This window comes from Lynx canadensis, chromosome B4, assembly GCF_007474595.2.
Source record: "Lynx canadensis isolate LIC74 chromosome B4, mLynCan4.pri.v2, whole genome shotgun sequence".
NCBI classification, from domain to species: Eukaryota; Metazoa; Chordata; class Mammalia; order Carnivora; family Felidae; genus Lynx; species Lynx canadensis.
In genome coordinates, this window is record NC_044309.1 from 134,238,382 (window position 1) to 134,260,581 (window position 22,200).

General features: G+C 43.3%; 1 protein-coding gene across 1 annotated transcript in view; it reads left to right on the top strand.

The window, feature by feature from the left end:
* The window catches only part of MEI1 (meiotic double-stranded break formation protein 1), a 75,046-nt gene that overhangs the window by 31,087 nt on the left and 21,759 nt on the right, over positions 1-22,200 (top strand). The window contains exons 16-20 of the mRNA XM_030320789.1: positions 2,157-2,217; positions 3,179-3,276; positions 6,081-6,249; positions 11,863-12,010; positions 16,778-17,053. Of these exons, the coding sequence (XP_030176649.1) occupies positions 2,157-2,217; positions 3,179-3,276; positions 6,081-6,249; positions 11,863-12,010; positions 16,778-17,053 (752 nt within the window). The remainder of the gene's footprint in view (positions 1-2,156; positions 2,218-3,178; positions 3,277-6,080; positions 6,250-11,862; positions 12,011-16,777; positions 17,054-22,200) is intronic.

Here is a 22,200-nt window from a genome sequence, read left to right on the forward strand (position 1 = left end):
GCCACGAGAAGGAGGAAACACTAAAGGACACTGGTAAGGGACAGTTAGAGAAGTAGGGAGAAAACCAGAAGTGTATGACATTAGAAAAGCCAAGCAAGAGAGTTTTGTAGATTTGGGAGTGGTTGATGTGTCAAATGCAACCCAGAGGTCAAGGAAGATGAGGACTGAAATATGTTCATTGGATTTGGCATCATGGAGGCTGTTGGTGACCTTGGCCAGAGCAGTTTCTGTGACATAGTTGGGGTGGATGCCAGACTGTAGTAAACTGAAGAGTGAGTGCAAGGTGAGGCAGTAGAGACAGGATAGACAGCTCTTTGGGTAAGTTTGGTATGAGAGGAGGTGAGAAATGGGGGTATAATTGGAAGGGAACATGAAATTAGAGGTTTTTTTTTTACCCTCCAACACTAGAAACACTTACTCTGATTAGTAGCTGATAGAAAGGAGCAATAGAGACCTCCTGCTCCTCAGTAGAGCAAGGTCCTTGGAAAGAAGAAGGGGGCTGGATCCAGAGCTGGGGTGATGAGGGGCATGCCTTTTGCAATTGCCTCACAATTTGATTTGGGATATTGAGGGAGTTTCTGATTAATAGTCTAGGTCATCCTGGGGAGGTCCCTTGTCACAGCTCAGAGGGATCTTTGTTCTGTCCAAGCAAAGAACAGAAGACAGGAAACCCTTAGGAAGCTGAAGCTGTTTCTCATAGAAAGTGGAAGTGGGAGCTTCTAGGAGAGAGTGAGAGGCTGTGTGGAAGAGGGGGAAAAAGCAGGACCTTTGTCATTAGCTCTTGTGGGTTGAGATTCTTACCCCCTCCTTTACTTACTTATTGACATTGGACAAATTAATTTTTTGTTTCCAGTGTCTTTAGCTAGACATGGTGATAATAGAATTAAATGAGATTATAACATATATATATATATATATATATATAACATACATATATATATATATATAACATACATATATATATATAACATACATATATATATATATATATATATATATATATGTCTCCTGAATGATTCTACCTCTTAGTTATTATGACAACTGACCTATACTTCTTTTCTTCCTTCCATCCACTCTTTCTGTCTGCCATACTTCAAGAGCCAAGAAGATCCAGTCTTGGGATGTTGGATGGGTGCAACTTCAGAAGTGTAGATCTCTGGGGGGCAGTGGCAGAGAGGAGGGGGTGTGGAGAATGGTTGTGTACAGGGAGATCTATGCAGATAGAACAGGATTGGGGCCCAACCTGCAAGAGAAAAGAAGGAAGCAGGCAGTGCCAGCCAAGAGGGGGCAGAGGCCCTGAATAGGGGGTGGAGAAACTCTGGGTCCCTGAGATACTGGGCCAAGAGCCCCTTCCAGCAGGAACCCTGTGTGTCCCCTCCCTGGAGGGAGTCATGAGTTGAAGTGTGTCCCAGAAAGTTGCTGTGAAACTCTGAGGGATGAATTTCCTGCCATATGCTTTAGCCCCAGGATAGAACACAGATTGTCCCCAAGTCTGAAGCTGGTGCAGTGGGACCTCTTGATGTTCTTGTCTAGACTCCTGCTTTTATAGGGGCGCAGGATGGGCAGGACAGAAGTCAGATTTGACAGGGAAGCTTGGCGCAGGATGTGGGAAGACTGGGAGGAGGCAGGTAGTGCAGGGGCCTGGGCCAGGGTCATCAACTAACACAGAACCTGTTACCTGACCTCAGGCGTGAGAACCAGTCCTTCCCCACAGGCATTCAGAGATGGGGATAAAGCAGTGACTACCCTTTGTTCTTCCTGAGTCTGAAACTGGGTTATTTTCTACAATGTTGGAAGAAGGGATAGAACAAGCAGATATGTCTTTCCTAGGTCATTGTCAAACGTCCCAGATTATAATGGAAGATGAACATTTATTCAACACCTACTCCACAGTGCAGTGCTAGGCATTTGTTAGATAGTCTATGTACACTTATCTTACTCAGCTTCACAACAACCTGTGAGGTATAGATATTGAAACCGAGTCGCAGAGAAGTTAAATACGTGTTCCAGGATGACCCTAGTAGTATTGTCGGAGCAAATTTTGAACCTAAGTCTACATGACTCCAAAATTAGTACTCTTTGGTACCACTCAACTTTGAGAATTTCTGTAACGAGTCTGGTTTAAATTGCTTTCTGCTTTCTTCCTACTTCTCAAGCTTCCTCATCTTTCATACGATTAACCCTGGAACTGAAGGCCAGGTTCTGCAGCAGCCTAAGGTATGTACGGTTTCAGGCGCCAGTGTCCTTGTCTGGACAAGTGGAAATTTCTGACTGGTGTGGTTTAGTCATAGGACCATGGGGAGGATTGACACCATGTCGGAATTGCTCAGCACCTGGTGGTGTGAGCTGGACATGCTCCTGTAGCTTTTATTTCATCTGGTTCTGGTAAGACACTCATTCCATGTGATACTTGGACAGGCACCTGTTACATCAAAACTGGAAGGGCTCTTGGAGATCATTTGTCTAACTCCTCAGTTTACAAATGGGGAGACAGAAGCCCTCAGAGGGTAGTGAAAGCAGTGCCCACAAAGACAGGGCCACGTGCTGGTTGCTGCCAGCCCACCATTTCCAGAGGAAATGTAGAGAGGTTCAAAGTCAAGAGGTGGCTACTTCAGTCTCTGTCTTGTTAAGTTTCTAGAGTAATCTTCTGTTCCTTCCCATTTATGATTTGCCAGCTGTCTCTGCATTTACTTGACAGATTCCATTTGTTATTGCCTACACCCTGCAAGATGACCACAATATAGTATCTAGCTCTCCTTGCATATCTCTGAGTGGAACGCGCAGCCTTCAGGAAGGAATACCTTGACTACCCATCTTGGGTTCAACAGCTTCCTTTTTCTTTTTTTTTTTTTTTTCCAGGACTCTCAAGGCCTTTCCTGAACTAGGAGCACTTTTTTTGTTTTATGTTTTGTTAAATTGGGGTTCGGTAGCCCTCCCTGATTTATTTTTTCAGTAAAATTTTAGCGAATGCCTATGTGCCTAAGTTACAGCTGTAGCAGCGGGTTCCATATTTATTATTCACAGCCACCTCCAGAACTCTTCCTCCTGGGCCGTGGTTACAGTTTCACTGGGCTCTGGCACAAGGCAGTGGTGTCCCAGTATATGGCAGGGATAATGCTGTCCCAGCCAAAGTAGCAATGTCTTCTCTCTTGTTCTCTTTTCCTTTCCACCCTCTAAGTCACTCAGATCTAAATCAGGTATGTTCCAGTTTCCTCTATGACATGAGCCTCAACCTCCTGTCAGCTCCAGAGAAGACAGAGCCACCTTCCCAAGAAGGTAAGATGCTGCAGCTTGACCACTTATCAGGCTCATGGTGGTCTCTTACGGTCTGGATGCCTTTGTTGATAGGCTGGGTAGTGAGTCAGAATCATAATTATCTCTTTGCTAGAAGCTGCCCAGAGGAACCATGAAATCATGGAATGATGAGACTATAGGCTGACACCTAGGGAGATAAGATAACCGAATCAGGAAACAATAGAATCCAAGATTCCTGGACCCTTAGACTCTAAGGGTTGAGAAGGACCCCAAAGCTTATCAAGCCCAGGTCCTCACCCTGGCCTTCTCCTCTTAACATCCCTCACACCAGACCTTTCCCTCCCTGCTTGTTACATTCCGAGACTTCTGCTCAAAATACCTTGAATGGTCTGTTCCATTTTTGTTTGTTTGTTTGTTTCTTCATTCAAGAAATATTTCTTGAACATCTACTGTGTGTCAGACTCTATTTCAGGTTATGGTGACACAGCTCCAATGTCCCGTCCTCATGGAGTGAGAGAGAGAGAGAGAGAGACAATAAACACATATATGCAATGTCATAAATGAGTAGGTGCTATGAAAAAATAAAACTGGGCAGAGGGATAGAGGGTGATGAAGGGAGAAGATAGGTGGTCAGGGAAGGCTTCTGTGAGGAGGTGGCATGTTAGCAGAGGTCTGAATGCAATGAAGGAGGCACGTGCAGAATCGAGGCGGGGGAACAGCAGATGGGGGCTGAGAGCTGAAGTCACCCCCCCACCCCCACCCCGGTTGAATATACATAGAGCTTCCCTACATGCCAGGGGAGGCCTGAGTGCTGCTGTGGATACAATGATAATTATGATATGTTCCTCTGTCCTAAACCTCTTTTGGTATAACATAAAACAATTTAATCATTGTTCTATTCATTTATTCAACAAATACGATACCTTCTTTGTGGGTAAGACTTGGTACTGGCCATGTTTCTTCTTTTTACATTTACAAAGATGTGTCATCTCCCCCCACTTCCTAAACCTCTCTTCCTCCTTTGTTTTTCTCCAACGCTGTGCTGAGAGAGACAGAAGCCCAGGCGAGTATTTTCATTCCTTCCCACATGGCTTGGCTCCTAATTCTATGCCAGCCTCTCCTCTCTGCCTGGTACCCTGCTCTATGCCTGCCCAGGTGTGGTCTGGCCTGCAGAGAGACTAGCACAACTACTTCTGCCATGATGGTAGCCTAGGACCACGCTGGCAGCCGCTGTACAGCAGCCTCTTGTGCTCACCAGCTCTGGCCCCACTGCTGCTGACAGCTCCCTCTCTTTTGGGGAAAGGAGGAGCCCCACGTATCTGCCTCCCTAGACCCTGAGGCCTTGTCAAGTCTCAGAGTGTTGGGAAGAGCACGTACATGCAGAGTCCTTCTTTCTTCCATGTATCAGGAGAAAGGGCATGTGGATGCATGGGATATTAGTTTCATTTTTATGATAACGATCATAGCTTAGTGGAAGAGTCACAAAATTTAGAATTAGGAGACCTGCCCTGGCTCTGCTGCCAGACTGCTGTGGGGCATTCTCCATTCTCACCTTCCACTTGGTCCTAAGTCCACTGCACCAGCACGACAGACTTAACTTGACTTCCAGCATGGCACCCTGCTTTCATTCTTTCATCTTCCAAAGAATCTCCACCCGCTGCTGGAAGGATCTATCTGAAAACCCAAGTCTTATCATCCTAACACCCTTGCCTTCAGCCATAGTTCCCAAACATCAGTCTGTGGGGCACTGTCAGACAGGGATGAAGTTTCCTCTGATCTGTGGTGAAATGTGGAAAATAAGGATAATATAGGGAATTTTCTATAAAGTTTCTATAAAGTCTAAAAGACATCTAAAGCACTGATGTCTTTTCCTCTCATACTCTTTTGGTATTAAAATACTTTCTTTTTTTTTTTTTTTAAATGTTTATTTTTTTTTAAGAGCGAGAGAGACAGAGTGTGAGCAGGGGAGGGACAGAGAGAGAGGGAGACACAGAATCTGAAACAGGCTCCAGGCTCCAAGCTGTCAGCACAGAGCCCGACGTGGGGTTCGAACTCAACGGAACATGAGATCGTGACCTGAGCCGAAGTCGGACGCTTAACCGACTGAGCCACCCAGGCGCCCCTAAAATACTCTTTCTTTTCTGAAACAGATTTCATAAGAATCTGTCCTCAGGATAAAATTCAAATTCTTTACTCAGCATTCAAGGTTTTTCACACTCTAGCTACTAATTATGTCACACAGTTCTGCAACTCCTGACATTCCACATCTATTCACTGCTGAGTCAGTCAGACTAAACTCATTGCTGCACCTAAAACATGTCCTCTTGTGCCTCTGGGCCTCTGAACACCTTTCTTCCGTGCCCAGGATTCTCCGCTCTCACTTTTCTGCCTGTTTTCTGCTCACCTTCCACAGTTCCCTCCTTTTCAAGCCTGCCCTCCCCACCCCAGGTGGTATGAGTTATACACTCCTCCATACTTGAACATGGTACTTGATCATGTCTCCTATAATTGTCTGTCTCCTTGTCTGTCTTTTCCCAGCTACCAGCTCCTGGAAACACAGCCTGTGTGTCACACCTTGGCCTAGAGTAGCCACTCTGAAATTTGTCAATGAATGAAGGAATGTATCCATTCTTTACACATGTTACCTTTAGTTTCTCCTGCAGGCTGAAAGCTACAGAAAGGAAGAGGAAACTGATTTCCTTTCATCCTGCATGTACCCTGCTACTCTGTGCCCTGTACCCTCTTCATGTAGTAGGTACTCATGTGCTCACTACCTGCTTTCCTGTGTTCTCTGTGTGGTGTTCTCCCGCATGTTCCCTGCCCAGAACTCTCTGCAGTGTCTTCGTTCCTGCAGCATGGGCTGCCCGAGATTCGCAGCAGGAGCCCTGAAAGCCTGGCCTTCCTGTCAGATCGCCAGTATGTGGAGGGAATTGCTCGCCAGAGACAGTACTGCATCCTGCTCCTCTTCTACCTGGCCTACATCCATGAGGACAGGTCAGTGTTCGATGCTGGGGGCTGGCAGTGTGTCCTGGGACCCACATCTGCAGCCCAATTCAGTTCAATAAATATTCACAGAGGCATCCACTCCAAGCCTGGCCCTGGGTATTGGGGACACAGATAAGTGAGAAGTGGGTTATATTCCTGAGGCGCTCATACACTGGAGAGGGGTTAAGGCAGGAGGGTAGTCACAGTGCTGAGAGCAGAGGCCTAAAATGCGAATGAGAACTTTTTTTTTTTTTAATTTTTTTTTTTTCAACGTTTATTTATTTTTGGGACAGAGAGAGACAGAGCATGAACGGGGGAGGGGCAGAGAGAGAGGGAGACACAGAACCGGAAACAGGCTCCAGGCTCTGAGCCATCAGCCCAGAGCCCGACGCGGGGCTTGAACTCACGGACCGCGAGATCGTGACCTGGCTGAAGTCGGACACTTAACCGACTGCGCCACCCAGGCGCCCCGCGAATGAGAACTTTTTAGTATCCTTAAAAGTATTATTTGCGCACAGAAAAAAATTTTAGTGGTTTACTTTGGTTTTAAGAATTACGCAATTTAGTAAAAATTTAAAATCAAAGGAGACTAGTGTAAAAAATAATTAAGTGTAAAAAATAATTTTATTGAGGTTAAATTTACATAACATAAAATTAACATTAAAATAATTTTTTTAACATTTGTTTATTTTTGAGAGACAGAGCGTGAGTGGGGGAGGGGCAGAGAGAGGGAAGACACAGAATCCAAAGCAGGCTCCAGGCTCTGAGCTGTCAGCACAGAGCCTGACGTGGGGCCCGAACCCATAAACCGTGAGATCATGACCTGAGCCGAAGTCAGACACTCAACTGATTGAGTCAGCCCGGCACCCCTAAAACTAACCATTTTAAAGTGAACAGTTTGATGGCATTTAGTATATTCACAGTATTGTGCAACCACCACCTCGCTCTAGTTCCAAAAGCATTTTCATCACTCCAAAGTAAAATCTCATACCCATTAAGCATTCATTCCCCGTTCCTTCTGCTCAGCTCCTGGCACCAACAATCTGTGTTCTGTCTCTATGGATTTATCTGTTCTAAACATTTCCTATAGATGGATCATTCAATAGATGACCTTTTGTGCCTGGCTTCTTCCACTTAGCATAATGTTTTTGAGATTCATCCAGTTAGCATAATATTTATAGCATGTGTCAGTACTTCATTATTTTTCATGTGGCTTATGCAGATGTTCTAGCATCATGTATTAAAAACACTGTTTTAGGGGTGCCTGGGTGGCTCAGTTGGTTGAGCGACCGACTTTGGCTCAGGTCATGATCTCACGGTTTGTGAGTTTGAGCCCCGCATCAGGCTCTGTGCTGACAGCTCGGAGCCTGGAGCCTGCTTCGGATTCTGTGTCTCCCTCTCTCTCAGCCCCTCCCCCACTCATGCTCTGTCTCTGTCTCAGAAATAAATAAACATTAAAAAAAAATTAAAAAAAAAACGCACTGTTTTTTCCTGTAATGAATTATCTTGACACCCTCACTGAAAATCACTTGGCCCCTTGTGATTTTTAAAAATTGAGATATAATTGACATGTAGTATATTAATTTCAAATTTTTTTTAACGTTTATTTATTTTTGAGACAGAGAGAGACAGAACATGAACGGGGGAGGGTCAGAGAGAGGGAAACACAGAATCTGAAACAGGCTCCAGGCTCTGAGCTGTCAGCAGAGAGCCCGACGCGGGGCTCGAACTCACGGACCGCGAGATCATGACCAGAGCCGAAGTCGGCCGCTTAACCGACTGAGCCACCCAGGCACCCCTATAATATATTAATTTCAAATATACAATGTAATGATTGGATATTTATATATATTGCAAAATGATCATCACATTAAGTTTAGTTAATATCCATCACCACATGTAGTTGTAATTTTTTTTCTTATGTTGAGAACTTTTAAGATTTGTTCTCTTAGCAACTTTTATTTATTCATTTTTAATGTTTATTTTTGACAGAGAGAGAGAGAGAGAGTGAGTGAGTGAGCATGAGTGGGGGAGGGGCAGAGAGAGAGGGAGACGCAGAATCCGAAGCAGGCTCCAGGCTCTGAGCTGTCAGCACAGAGCCTGACATGGGGCTCGAACTCACAGACCGCAAGATCATGACCTGAGCTGAAGTTGGATGCTCAACCGACTGAGCCACCCAGGCGCCCCTTGGCAAATTTTAAATGTTCAGTGTACTATTAACAACTGTAGTCACCATTCTGTACATTATATCCCCAATGTCTATTTATTTTGTAACAGGAAGTTTGTACCCTTTGCCCCCCTTTTCCCATTTTGCCCACTCTCAACCCCTCACTCTGGCAACCACCAATCTGTTCTATGAGTTTGGTTTTTTGTTTTTGTTTTTTTTTTAAGATTCCACATGTAAGTAAAATCATACAGTATTTTTCTTTCTCTATTTGACTTATTTCACTTAGCCTAGTGCCTTCAGGGTCAATCCATTTTGTTTGCAAGATTCCTTTCTTTTTTTATGGCTGAACAGTATTCCATTGTGTGTATATACATACCACATTTTCTTTTTTGTACGTTTATTTATTTATTTTGAGAGAGAGAGCAAGTGCAGAGGAGGGGCAGAGAGAAGGAGAAAGAGAGAGAGAGAGAATCCCTAGCTGTCAGCACAGAGCCTGATGTGGGGCTTGAACCCACAAACCATGAGATCATAACTTGAGCCAAAATCAAGAGTTGGACACTTAACCAACTGAGCCACCCAAGCACCCCACTTAGGTTTTATCCATGTGTTGACTATAGTAAATAATGCTGCAGTGAACATGGGAGCAGTACAGATATCTTTTGAGTTTGCATAAATACCCAGAAGTGGAATTGCTGGATCTATTTTTAATTTTTTGAGGAAATTCCATTCTCTTTTCCATAGTGGCTGTGGCAATTTACATTCCTACCAATAGTGCACAAATGTTGCCTTTTCTCAACATCCTTGCCAGCACTTGTTTTTTCTTGTCTTTTTGATAATAGCCATTTAACAGGTGTGAGAATGTACCTCATTGTGGTTTTGATTTACATTTCCTTGCTAATCAGTGATGTTGAGCATTTTTTCATGTACCTGTTGGCCATCTGTATGCGTTCTTTGGAAAATGTCTCTTCAGATCCTATGCCCATTTTTAATTGGATTTTTTTTTGCTATTGAATTGTGTGAGTTCTTTATTTTGCATATTCATTTTTTTTATCAGATATATATATGATTTGCAAAGATTTTTTTCCCATTCAGTGGGCTGCCTTTTCATTTTGTTGATGGCTTCCTTTGCTGTACAGAAGCTTTTTAGTTTGAAATAGTCCCATTTGTTTAATTTTACTTTTGGTATAAGATCTAAAAATGTCCTCACCAAGACCGATGTCAAGTAAATTACTGCCTGTGTTTTCTTCTAGAAGTTTTATGGTTTCAGCTGTTAACATTCATGTCTTTAATCCATGTTGAGTCAGTTTTTGTGTGTGGTATAAAATAGTGGTCCGCTTTTATTTTTTTGCATGTCACTGTTCAGTTTTCCCAACACCATTTACTGAAACAAACATATGCTGATTTTTTTTCAATATACAGAATGGGATATTATATAAGGTCTTCCACTTGCCTTTTAACCTAACAATATATCTTGGACCTCTTTTCATGTTAGTACATGTATTAGTAGCTTTACCTCATACTTTTGGTAGCTGTATAGTGTTTATATTATGGCTATTATCCATTTTATTTTTATTTTTAATTAAAAATTTTTTCAATTCATTTTTTGAGGGGGGGGGCGGGAGCAGAGAGAGAGAGGGAGAGAGAGAATCCCAAGCAGGCTCCACGCTGTCAGCACAGAGCCTGATATAGGGCTTGAACTCAGGAAACTGGGAGATCATGACCTGAGCTGAAACCAAAAGTTGGATGCTTAACTGACTGAGCCACCCGGGTGCCCCTTTTATTTTTTAAATAAAAATTCTATTTTGGAATAATTATAGATTTATAGGAAAGTTGCAAAGAATACAGAGAGTTTTTCACTAATTTTCTCCTAATGTTAACATAACTACGATAAATTTATCAAACCAAGACACCAACCTTGGTACATTGGTAATTTTTCCATTTTTTTTAATTGTAGTAAAATACACAAACATAAAATTTGCATCTTAACCATTTTTAGTGTACTGTTCATGGGTATTAAGTACATTAATGTTGTTGTACTACCATCACCACCATTCATCTCCAGAACTATTTGCATCTTGCAGAAGCAAAATTCTATACCTATTGAACAGTAACTCTCCATTTCCCTTTCCCCAGTCCCTGGAAACCACTATTCTACTTTCTGTCCCAATGATTTAGACTACTCTAAGTACTTCGTATAAGTGGAATCATGTAGTATGTCTTTTTTGTGACAGGCTTATTTCACTTAACACAATGTCCTTAAGATTCATCCATCCTATAGCATGTCAAAATTTCTTTCCTTTTTTATGCTGAATAATGCTTCATTGTATGTATATACCACATTTTGCTTATGGATTTGTCCGTCAGTGGATACTTGGATTGCTTCCACCTTTTGGCTATTGTGAATAATGCTGCTGCTGTGAACATGGGTGTACAAATATCTCTTTGAGACGCTGTTTTCAATTCTTTTGCGTATATATCTAGATTGTTGGATCATCTGGTAGTTCTGTTTTTAATTTTTTGAGGAAATGCCATTCTCTCTTTCATAGTGGCTATACTATTTTACATTCCCATCAACAGTACACAGGGGTTCTGATTTTACCTCACAGTTTTGATTTGCGTTTCCCTAATGATTAGTGATGTTGAGCATCCTTCCATCTACTTAATGACCATTTATATATCTTCTTTGGAGAAATGTCTGTTCAAGAAGTCCTTCGCCCATTTTTGATAGCTTTTTCTTTTTAACATTTGTTCATTTATTTAGAGAGAGAGAGCATGTGCTCCCATGCAAGGGAGAGCAGGAGGGGCAGAGAGAGAGAAAATCCCAAACAGGCTCTGCTTGGGATTCACAGAGCCTCTGTGTCAGCAGAGAGCCCAACGTGGGGCTTGATCTTATGAACCATGAGATCATGACCTAAGCTGAAATCAAGAGTCAGACGCTTAACTGATTGAGCCACCCAGGCTCCCCTATGCCTTTTATATTTTACAAAAAAAAAAGTCAGTCCCCTTCTCATCTCCATCTCCCTTGCATGTACAAACATAGATGTCTCCTTCCCCAGAAAGTAGCCCATTGAACACACAAATGTTCAATGATAAAGAACAGTGGACTGGTTGCCAAAACAGGGACTCCTAAACCCCAGTAGTAGCATCCTTCTCTTTAACAGTACTAGTCCTGGCAGATGCTGCCTAACAGTACTGGCAGATGCTTTGCCTCCTAGGTGTGAGTGAGAAGTCTTTGGCCCCTAGACAGCCTTGTACAAAGCATAGAACCATGTGCTGTACGTATATGACAATGCTTTGTAAGTATATACGGCATGCTCTTTGTGCAAGGTGTCCTGAGGCTGTGGACATGCTAGAGCAGAAGGACAGAAGGCAGAGGGAGAATATGGCAAGACAGGACGTGTCAAGGCAGGACAGCCATTTATTTATTTTTCACTCAGACTCTCCTTGGTTGACAGGTTTGTCTCAGAGGCAGAATTATTTGTGGCCGTGCAAAGCTTCCTCCTGTCTCTGCAGGACCAGGATGAGCGCCCTCCGCTGACGGTCATCAGAGCCTCCATCTATCTGCTTGCAATCTGCCAGGACAAAGACGATGCATTAGATGAGGTATGGACCAAAATGCCTGGGACTCTTCCTCCTCCTGCTGCACCTCTTTACATCATGGCTCCTTGAGACCATGATGATATATATAGAGAGAAAGTAGGTGGAAGAGAGAGAGAGAAAGAGGGAGGGAGGGAGGGAGTCTTGGTGGAATGGAACAGGGTAGGGGGTTGACACATTCAGAGCCTATATAATTTAGCTAATTCTCTCAACAGTCCTGAGAGGCAGAGATTATTATTTCCATTTTTTTACAGGTAAGAACATCAAGACTTGGGTTAAAGTAACTTTCTCTAAGTCACACAATTAATTGATGGGGATGCCAGGACTCCAATTTAGACTCCCAAGGCTCTTTTATTAGTACCACCTCTGGTTTGAGCAGGACAAGAGAGAGATGTGAGGTATATCCTTCTGTTAACAGTTTATTTTATTTTTTTTTTCTTTTTTTTTTTCAACGTTTATTTATTTTTGGGACAGAGAGAGACAGAGCATGAACGGGGGAGGGGCAGAGAGAGAGGGAGACACAGAATCGGAAACAGGCTCCAGGCTCTGAGCCATCAGCCCAGAGCCCGACGCGGGGCTCGAACTCACGGACCGCGAGATCGTGACCTGGCTGAAGTCGGACGCTTAACCGACTGCGCCACCCAGGCGCCCCTGTTAACAGTTTATTAAACAAAGTAGTTTTCTGGGACCCGGTCATTGTTAATCAGGCTGACCTTGGATCACTTTGATGGTGGTTGTGTGTATGCAAGTTTTTTCTTTTCAGATTCTTTTTTTTTTAATTTTTTTAATTTTTGAAAGAGAAAGAGACAGAGGGTGAGCAGGGGAGGGGCAGAGAGAGAGGAAGACACAGAATCTGAAGCAGTCTTCAGGCTCTGAGCCATCAGCACAGAGCCCGACACGGGGCTTGAGCCCATGAACCACGAGATCATGACCTGAGCCAAGGCTGGATGCTTAACTGACTAAGCCACCCGGGTGCCCCCTGTTTCCAGATTCTTTATAAATTCTTGTGGATCAAGGACTATGTCTAATCGATCGCTAAATCTCTCCCCTCTTTCATTAAAGATTGCTTTTACTTGTTAGATATGGACACTTCAGCCTCAACCTAAGGATACCCTTTCTTCACTGACAAGTAATTTTGCCTCTTTTTTGAAGTTTTTTTTTTTAATTTAACTAGTCTCTATATCCAACATGGGGCTCAAACTCATGACCCCAAGATCAAGAGCCACGTGTTCCTCTGACCGAGCCAGCCAGGTGCTCCATAATTTTGCTTCTTTTTGATTACCTTTGGGATGAACATGATGTAAGAAGACCTGGTTTAATTTGGATAGAAGCAGAAAGTTGTAGTGGAAGTGCATGAGTTTTCAAGTAAGTAGATCTAGAGATACAATATCCCATTGTCTCTTTTATTGTGATATTTGAAGCCATTGGTGATCATTGCCTACAATTAATTCATTAGAGATTGTGAAATAACAATATCCTAATTCTGTCATTCAACCTTTATTTATTTATTTAAAATGTTTATTTATTTTGAGAGAGAGGGAGAGAGTGCGAGTGGGGGAGGGGCAAAGAGAGATGGAGACAGAGTCCCAGGCAGGCTCTGCACTGTGAGCACAGAGTCCAATGAGGGGCTCAATCCCATGAACCATGAGATCATGACCTGAGTCAAAATCAGGAATTGGATGCTTAACTGAGCCACCCAGGCTTCCCTCATCAACTACTCAGTTACTCTGAATGGGAGATTGTATAGGAAGCATAGATAGAAGGTTTGATTCTTTCCTTTTAATTACAGCTTAAAAAGAGGAATTGGTTGCCTAGTATTCCTCAAAGGTGACCAAAGAGATTTTTTTTAGTGTCATTATGAACTCATGGATTTAAAAATATTTGATGTGTTCAATCCACTGGAGTTATTTATCTTTTGAAGCTCAAATTGTCCTGTCTTTGGTCAGTGGGAGCCTATTCAAGGTAGCTCCTGAGTCCTTTTGATAACCCTAGTAGTCTGTGACAGCATTTGGGTTTTCTACTATGACAAGATGCTTTAGGCTTGTATACACTTCCTGCTCTCCCATATGCTTTTGAACCTGCCCCAGTTAGGTTTTCACCCTTAGCACATCTCTGAAAATGCACTTATCAAAGTCACCAGTAACAGATACATGACTAAAGCCAGTAGTCAGTATTTAGTCATCACCTTACTTGACCTATCAACAGCATCCTTTCTTTGAACCATTGCCTTTACTTGGCATCTAGAATGCTGTGTACTCCTGATTTTCCTCCTACCTCTCTGGTAGTTCTGTCTCAGTGTCTTTTGCTGATTTTCTCTTTATGTCCCTGATTTCTAAGTGTTGTAGTGCCCCAGGGCTCAGTCTTTGATAGCTTTGCTTTTCTCTCTAAATTTGTTTCTTTGGTGATCTCATATAGTCCCATGGTTTGGTTCATGGCTGAATTAAAAGGGGTGACTCTGGACAATAGACCAAAAGGGTACAAGGTAGAAGTGCAGAAACTAGTTAGGAGGTTACAGCAATAATGTAGACAAGAGATAGTAGAGTAGAAGCAGCAGCTTCTCAATATTTTGAAACAGGAGCCAATAGAATTTCTTGATCGATGGATCAGTGTGAGGTGTAAGAATAAGAGAGAATAAAAGGATGTTTCCTAAGATTTTATTTCTGATGGGGTTCAAAGAATTGCTATATTGAAGAGGAAGTGAACTGGAAAGACAGGGGTGGTGGTGGTAAAGTGGGATGCTTGAATTGGGATTATTGAGGAGCGTACAGTTCTTGGTAATGACAAGGCCCAGGGGCATGACCATGGGGATGAATGGCTGAGGCAAATGGAGGAGATTAGAAGGCAGAAAGAGAATTTAGAGGCCATGATTTTGGAACTAGGGAGATGGGAACAAAAATAGCTTCAACTTGAAAGATTGTAGGCAAGGCAGGTTTTTGGATGAGGATCAAAACAACAAGGTGACGGGAATATTCAAGGAAGAGGCACAGGACAAGGAATTTGCTGATAACTGTGAGTTCTAGAGGACACTGTGGAAAGGTTTTGGGAGCTGGGAAAGAGTGAGAGATGGGAACAGAAAAGGGAATGTTTTGAGCCATATAAGATGATCTGGAAATTCTGGGCTTCCTGAGGTGACTAATGTAAACAGGAGAAAAGAACACGATGGGAATAGCCCTGATGGCTTCAAGATTAATACTGGTAGTAATATTAGATTTGTTGGGGGGGGGGTGTCTCTCTTCACATCTACCAGTGGTGGTGTGGCAACTTAGTAGCTCATGGAACTCCAGGTTTTGCCTCTTAGGTGTGAACCCACAAATGATGTATGACATTGTTTTGCATGTTTAAAAATTTTATATAAATATCTAAATGGCAACATATAATCACAGCTTGGTTTTTAAACTCAATTCTGTTCTTCTATTTTTATGTATTAGGGTTTTTTTATTGTGGTAAAATACACAAACAAAATCTATCATCTCAACAATTTTTAGTGTACAGTTCAGTGGCATTAAGTACACTGGCATTGTTGTACAACTACTACCATCAATCATGTCCAGAACTCTTTCATTCTGTAAAGCTGAAACTCCATACTCGTTAAATAATAACTCCCCAATGTGGCTTGACCACTTGATATGTGTCAGGTGCCATGGGGGCTCCTGTCAGGATTGGAGTGAATCAAACACATCCCTCCTTCAGGAAGCACCAGTTTGGCAGGAGAGACAAAAAGATCCTCTCCAGGTAGGCACTAACAGCAACAAGTGCTCTCCTGGAGCTGGAGGACTAGTCAAGAGCTATAAAAACACACAGAGAAAGAGACTGTATTGGATTATGGCATCAGGAGAGGCTTTATTGAGAGAATTAAGATACAGAAATGGGGGGCGCCTGGGTGGCGCAGTCGGTTAAGCGTCCGACTTCAGCCAGGTCACGATCTCGCGGTCCGTGAGTTCGAGCCCCGCGTCGGGCTCTGGGCTGATGGCTCAGAGCCTGGAGCCTGTTTCCGATTCTGTGTCTCCCTCTCTCTCTGCCCCTCGCCCGTTCATGCTCTGTCTCTCTCTGTCCCAAAAATAAATAAACGTTGAAAAAAAAAAATAGATCAAAGAGCTAAATGAAACAGCCCACACTATAAACTATAAAACTCTTAGAATAACATATTAAGGATTGAATTTCATTATGTGTGCAATGGGAAGAGAGGTTTTTGAGGGTTAATAAATGATTCAACACACATGCCCCTTGGCCCCTCGGTGCCAGGTCCTATGACAGGTGCACAGATTAATCTGCATCAGTCTGTTTCCCCAAGCAGCTCAAGTTTCGTGTGGGAGGTAGACACGTCTGCTGATAATTACAGCACACCATGGTATCATTATAGAGCTGGGTTTCTCAGCCACAGTACTGTTAACACTTTGCATACCATAATTCTTTTCTGTGGGAGGTTGTCCTGTACATTGTAGGATATTTAGCGGCATCCTTGCTCTCTCCTACTAGATGCCAGTAACACTCCCTAAGTCAAGAAAATAAAAAAAATGTCTGTAGACATTTCCAAAACTGTCCTGGAAAACAAAATCACTCTCAGTTGAGAACCACTGTTACAAAGTAAGCACTGTGGGCTTTCTTCTCGCCGGAGAGCCCTGGTGTGAGCCAATGAAGATGTACTGGAGTACTGAGATGCCAAGTACATTTTTCCCAGTGATGTCTTGGCTATGTTTGTTGGGCTGTATTGAGTCCTCTGCAAGATTTATTTAGTCCCTTTCTTTCTTTCATTCTTTCTTTCTTTGTCTCCAGGCTGTGGTCAGTGCCATCAGAAAATTTTTAGAGGGCATCCCGGACCTGCACCTGGTTTATATCCACCATCCCCTCTTGCTCAGGTTTTTCCTGTTGTATCCAGAGCTGATGAGTAGATTTGGGCACCGTGTCCTGGAACTTTGGTTCTCCTGGGAAGAGAGCAGCTATGAGGAGCTGGATGATGTCTCCTCTGCTGGCCAGTCCCCACTTCCTGCCAGCTTAGCAGCCCTGTTCTACATGCTCAGAAGCAGCCCCAGCATCCTGCTCATTTTGCTAGTACGTGACCATTTGCTCATTTCTGCTTTCAGAGATGGTGGGCCCTTTCTTTCTGGCAGTTGGTTTACTGAAGTCAGGAGGCAGCTGCATGCTTCTACCTGTCTCTGGATTTATGGGTGTTTCCGTGGGAGTGGGAGATTCTTTTGCTGGCAGGTGCCTGATTTCTTTAAATCCGTACCCTTTCTAAGTCTGATCAAGGTTTGCTCATTGAGAGACATGTCCCTCTTTACTCTTCAGGGGACAGATCTATGAAATGCTGACTTCAGTCACCATTCCCTCTCACCTCTCTGTCTTCTCTCAAGCAGATTGTGCTAACAAGGACTTAATGTCAAAGGATACCCTTGGGGCATGTAGATGGAGATGTTTGATTATAGAGGGACATGGCCTCTTTTTTGCCGTAATTCACAGGATAATGTTACATGTGCAACACACTCCCTCGGGCAAACCCAGAATTGTGAGAAACTCTAGTGCTTTTTCATGAATTAAGACATCCCTATAATTCCTATCAGGTATATCAGATAAGTCAGCTGTCTGTCTTCTGCAGTTTCTAATACACTAGCTTTAGCTCCCTCTATTCTTCTTTCGCTCAAGAAAGCACATTGGAAAATAAATTAATGGGAGTGACATTATTATAGAGGTAACTGCTGTAATTTATTATTTATTTAAAAAAGAAAATCATTTGCACCACTTTGTACTTGGTGAGTGATTTCTAGTGGCAGGTCCAAAACTGACTATAGCACGGCAGCATAGGAGACACTTCGTTTAAAACCACTGCCTTGGGGCGCCTGGGTGGCGCAGTCGGTTAAGCGTCCGACTTCAGCCAGGTCACGATCTCTCGGTCAGGGAGTTCGAGCCCCGCATCAGGCTCTGGGCTGATGGCTCAGAGCCTGGAGCCTGTTTCCGATTCTGTGTCTCCCTCTCTCTCTGCCCCTCCCCCGTTCATGCTCTGTCTCTCTCTGTCCCAAAAAAAAATAAATAAACGTTGAAAAAAAAAATAATAAAAAAAAATAAATTAAAAAAAAAAACAAACCACTGCCTTCAATTTCAGCTCACCTACTTACCTTTTCCTAGTCCAGGAAGACTGACACAGCCCGTTAGGGAAGAGTGGGGATTCCTTTGGTGTTTGTAATCATCAACAAACATGATTTATTGGAGTGTTTTTTATTGGATTGACTTTATTGGGGTGACTGTGGTGGAAATAGCACCTTCACGTTGTACACCTCACTTAGATACGTACATCTGTCCATATTCACACACGCACGCATGCACACACTCCCCACTCGGAGTTGCACCTTCACCTTCCATCCCTCAGATCTGTCATCTTGTGAGATCACATGTGTTGGCTTGATAGGGGCTGCATTCATGCTTTGGCTGAAATTTTTCCTTGGAGGAAGAAGAAAGGAGAAAGAATGGGTTAAAAATAAAGCATCAGTTCATAGGGGAGGAAAGCAAGAGGCGTTCCAGGGAAAGTAGTAATGGACAGAGCTAAGATACTGGGTTTTCTTTGTGAGATGAAGCATTCAGGGTCGGTTTCTCACATAGACTAGGTATTTATAAATATTTGCTGACCCATTGAATTAAGGGTCTGGACAGATCTAAGTCAGTCTCTCTCTCTCTCTTAAAAAAGCAACTCTTCTGAGAAAGATGTTTATGGTATCTTATTTTTTTTCTTTTTAAATAAATGAAAAAAAGATTTAGAGAGATTTGCCATAGTTCACAAGAGTTGAGATTGAAACCTGGATTTTGACTCCCTATCTGATGTTCTTCGAGTAAACTGAGCAGACTCTCAGAACAAGAGAAAACAACCCTGATCCAGTGTTCCAACTAAAGGGGGAGCTGTTTATCTAAGCAGTGGGGATACAGGGAAGAACCGGACCTAGTGCCTGCTGCACAGGCCAGGGAGAGAATCAGACACAACAGACCACTAATACCTGTTCTAACGCTATGGCAGTAAAGGTCAGGCAGAGTGCTTGGGTTGTAGGGAGGGCAGAAAGGTGTCATAAATGCTGATCTGCAAAGGATTTGACAAGAGAGAGTGCTGAGGGACGACCCTGCCAGGCCAGCCCAGCAGCACGGACGTGCTTACTGTAATTCAGGGCCAGTGGTGAGTGGTCTGGTGTGGTTTCGGAGAATGGACGGTATGTCACAGGAGTTGAGGCTGGAGAAGGATAGGGAGGAGCAGAATTTTAGAGGTCTTGAGTTTAGTTGTTCACTTTTTCTTTTATCATACATTTAAACACATTTCTTTTGTCATACATTTTTATCATACATACATTGGTACTTATTAGGCAGTCACGTGCTGGTGAAGGCATTGGGGATACAAAGATAATTCCGATACAGTTGGTCCTTGCCCTTGAGGAAACCACAGATGCTTGTTTCATTCTCTCACCTTACAGGGACTTCCAAAGCATCATTGGAAGGAGAGAATCAAAGAATGGTGAGGCTAGAAAAAAATCTCAGATCAGGACAATGGGCTGTGGGAGTGGTAGGAGAGTCTAAGCCCCTCTAGACTTACTCCTGGTTGCTCTCACTGGTCCCTGTCCTCCCAACCCTTTCCATATTCATGTTTTTCCTTTTACGGCCAACTCCTAGAAGTAGTTTTCTGCTTGCAAAATTGTCACTCTCACTTATTCCTCCGTCTTCTGACTTCTGCCCCCATTGCTACTTGAAACCACTCTTACCAGGATCGTCAACAATATTCTTGTGGCTAATTACAGTAGACTTTTTGGTTCTCCTCGTACATGACCTGTTATTATTTGATGGTTGTCCACTTCCTTTTTATCGACATACGCTTGGTTTTGGAAATACTAGCTCTCTTAATTTTTCTCCTACCTCTCTTGGTGCTTCTCCCAGTCTCTTTTGTTGCTTTCTCTCTGGCTAGTATCTGAAAATTGATGTTCCTCATGGCTTTGTCCTCAGCTTCCTTTTTACTCAGTGTCGTCTTCCTGGGCTGTGTCAATAATTCACATGGCCTCCTACTGTATGCTGATGACTCAAATCTCTGCCTCCATCTGTGACCTCTCTCCTGAGCTCCAGACCCATAAAGTTAAGCATCTATTTGACATTTCTGTCTAAAATGGAGCTCATTATCTTCCTCACCCAAGTTTTTTCTCAGTGTGAGTCTTTCTAGGGTGAAGACCCTCCCTAGTTGAAGACTATCCTAGCCCACTAGCTTCAAGAAACATAAGTACTTAAAGGAAGCAAGCTTAAAAGAAAACGAATCTCAAGAGACCAAATCCTTAGAGAGACGCTGTCTCAGGCAAGCTGGAGCAGGTGCCCCATCCTTTGTTGTTGTGCCTAGTTCTTGTCCTTGAATGTGAACCACCCTCACCACCCCACCTTCCTGGGCAGAGAGGAGCCTTGTGCTTCACCAGGCCTAGAGCTCAACAGGAAAGATCTATCCCTTAGGGCTGGATGACACATACAGATCCAGGAAGGTGAAAGCTTTTCTGAGCTTCAGTTTCCTCATATGTAAAGTAGAGATAACATGTGGGGGCACCTGGGGAGCTCAGTTGGTTAAATGTCCGTCTTGGTTTCAGCTCAGGGGATGATCTCAGAGTTCTTGAGTTTGAGCCCCACATTGGGCTCTGTGCTGACAGCATGGAGTCTGTTTGGGATTTCTCTCCCTCTCTCTCTCTGCCCCTCCCCAACTTGCGCTCTCTCTCTCTCAAAAAATAAATATATATACATAATAAAAATTTTTTTTAATGGAGATAACATGTGGATATATAGGAATGATATGTGGAAAGAATATGTAAAGGCACTCTTGCTATCCTGTACACAGTAGCCTATGATTCCCTGATCATTGACTTACTCTGAATCAGAGAGAGAATGTTAATCTAGAGCAGCTTATTGAATTGCTCAAGGTCATATAACTAGTAAGGGTCATGACTATGGAACCTAAAGTTAATGAGTTTTTCACTAAATTGGATCCTAGAAACATCAGTGGTGAAAAAGAATAGCAAGGAACAACTTTGCTATCTGTTTATATATATAATTCTTACCATTTCTTCCCAGCTTCTAGCCACAGGAGGGAAAAAGAGTCTAAAAATATGTTGTTGGTACCAATTTCTGGTTTTGATATGGGTAATTAGCAGCTGAAAACAAAGCTGCTAATTGCCACTCTTATCAATGGGTGGTCTTTCATGTAGGTTGTTTAAATGTGAAAAACAGTGATATCACAGAAGCTCTGTTTGTTCCCTCCTTGGCCACCTCACCCTGGTTGATCCAGCTCCAGAAAAATCTGGACATCTCTGGGAGGAGAGACTGCAGAGTGGGCCATGTTCCACCCAGAGCCTTCCCACTGACCTCACAGTGGGGCGCACCCCTTCCCCTGGCATTCTCCACAGCCACTGGAGGCCGAGTAGCCCTCTTCCTTTTGGACTTTAACATTTTAACTCAGGGTTCTGAGGGACCAACTCTCTATTAGGCAGCCACGTGCTGGGGGAGGAGCAGGACCAGGACCAGGATCAGGTTTGGCCTTGGTCCCTGTGACCTTGGGCAAATCACACCCACTCTGGGCTTCAGCCTCATGCCCTGTAAAAATGGGTTGATGTAAATGAATTGAGATTCCTTCTTGCCCTCCTATGCTGTGATCCTCTCCTTCCAGAGATGTTTTCTGAGTCCCTACAAGGTGACAAAGATGAAGCCAACCTCATCCCTGTTCTTCATTAACTCAGAGTATAGTAGACTTTATAGAGCCACTGCTGTCCTAATAGGCAAACTATGTAATATGCCTGTTACCTCACTTGAAAAATTAGGTTAACACCTACTTGGAAGAGTTATTATGAAGATACAGATAATATATAAATAAACATACAGCTACAGTTTTAACACATCACAGTACCTGACATTATCAATCCCTAATTGAGCAATTGTTGATTTATAGTTGTTTCTCTGGCAGCTGTGGAAGTTTGTGAAGAGCCAAGCCTAGATGCCCATGTGCCACCCAGTGATTAGCACATCTGGAGTTGTCTGGCTGGGTGCCCTGTAGCCATGTCTCTCTGTGTGTGAGCTGTCCTCCCGAGAAAGGGAGTCTGTGTGTGACCCTGGATTCATAGCACCCAGCATGTTAGCCTGTCCAAAGGAATTGGCTTGTTTGAGCTGGTAGGTGCCAGGAGCCATCAGTAGAGTAGTCTTCTGGTGTG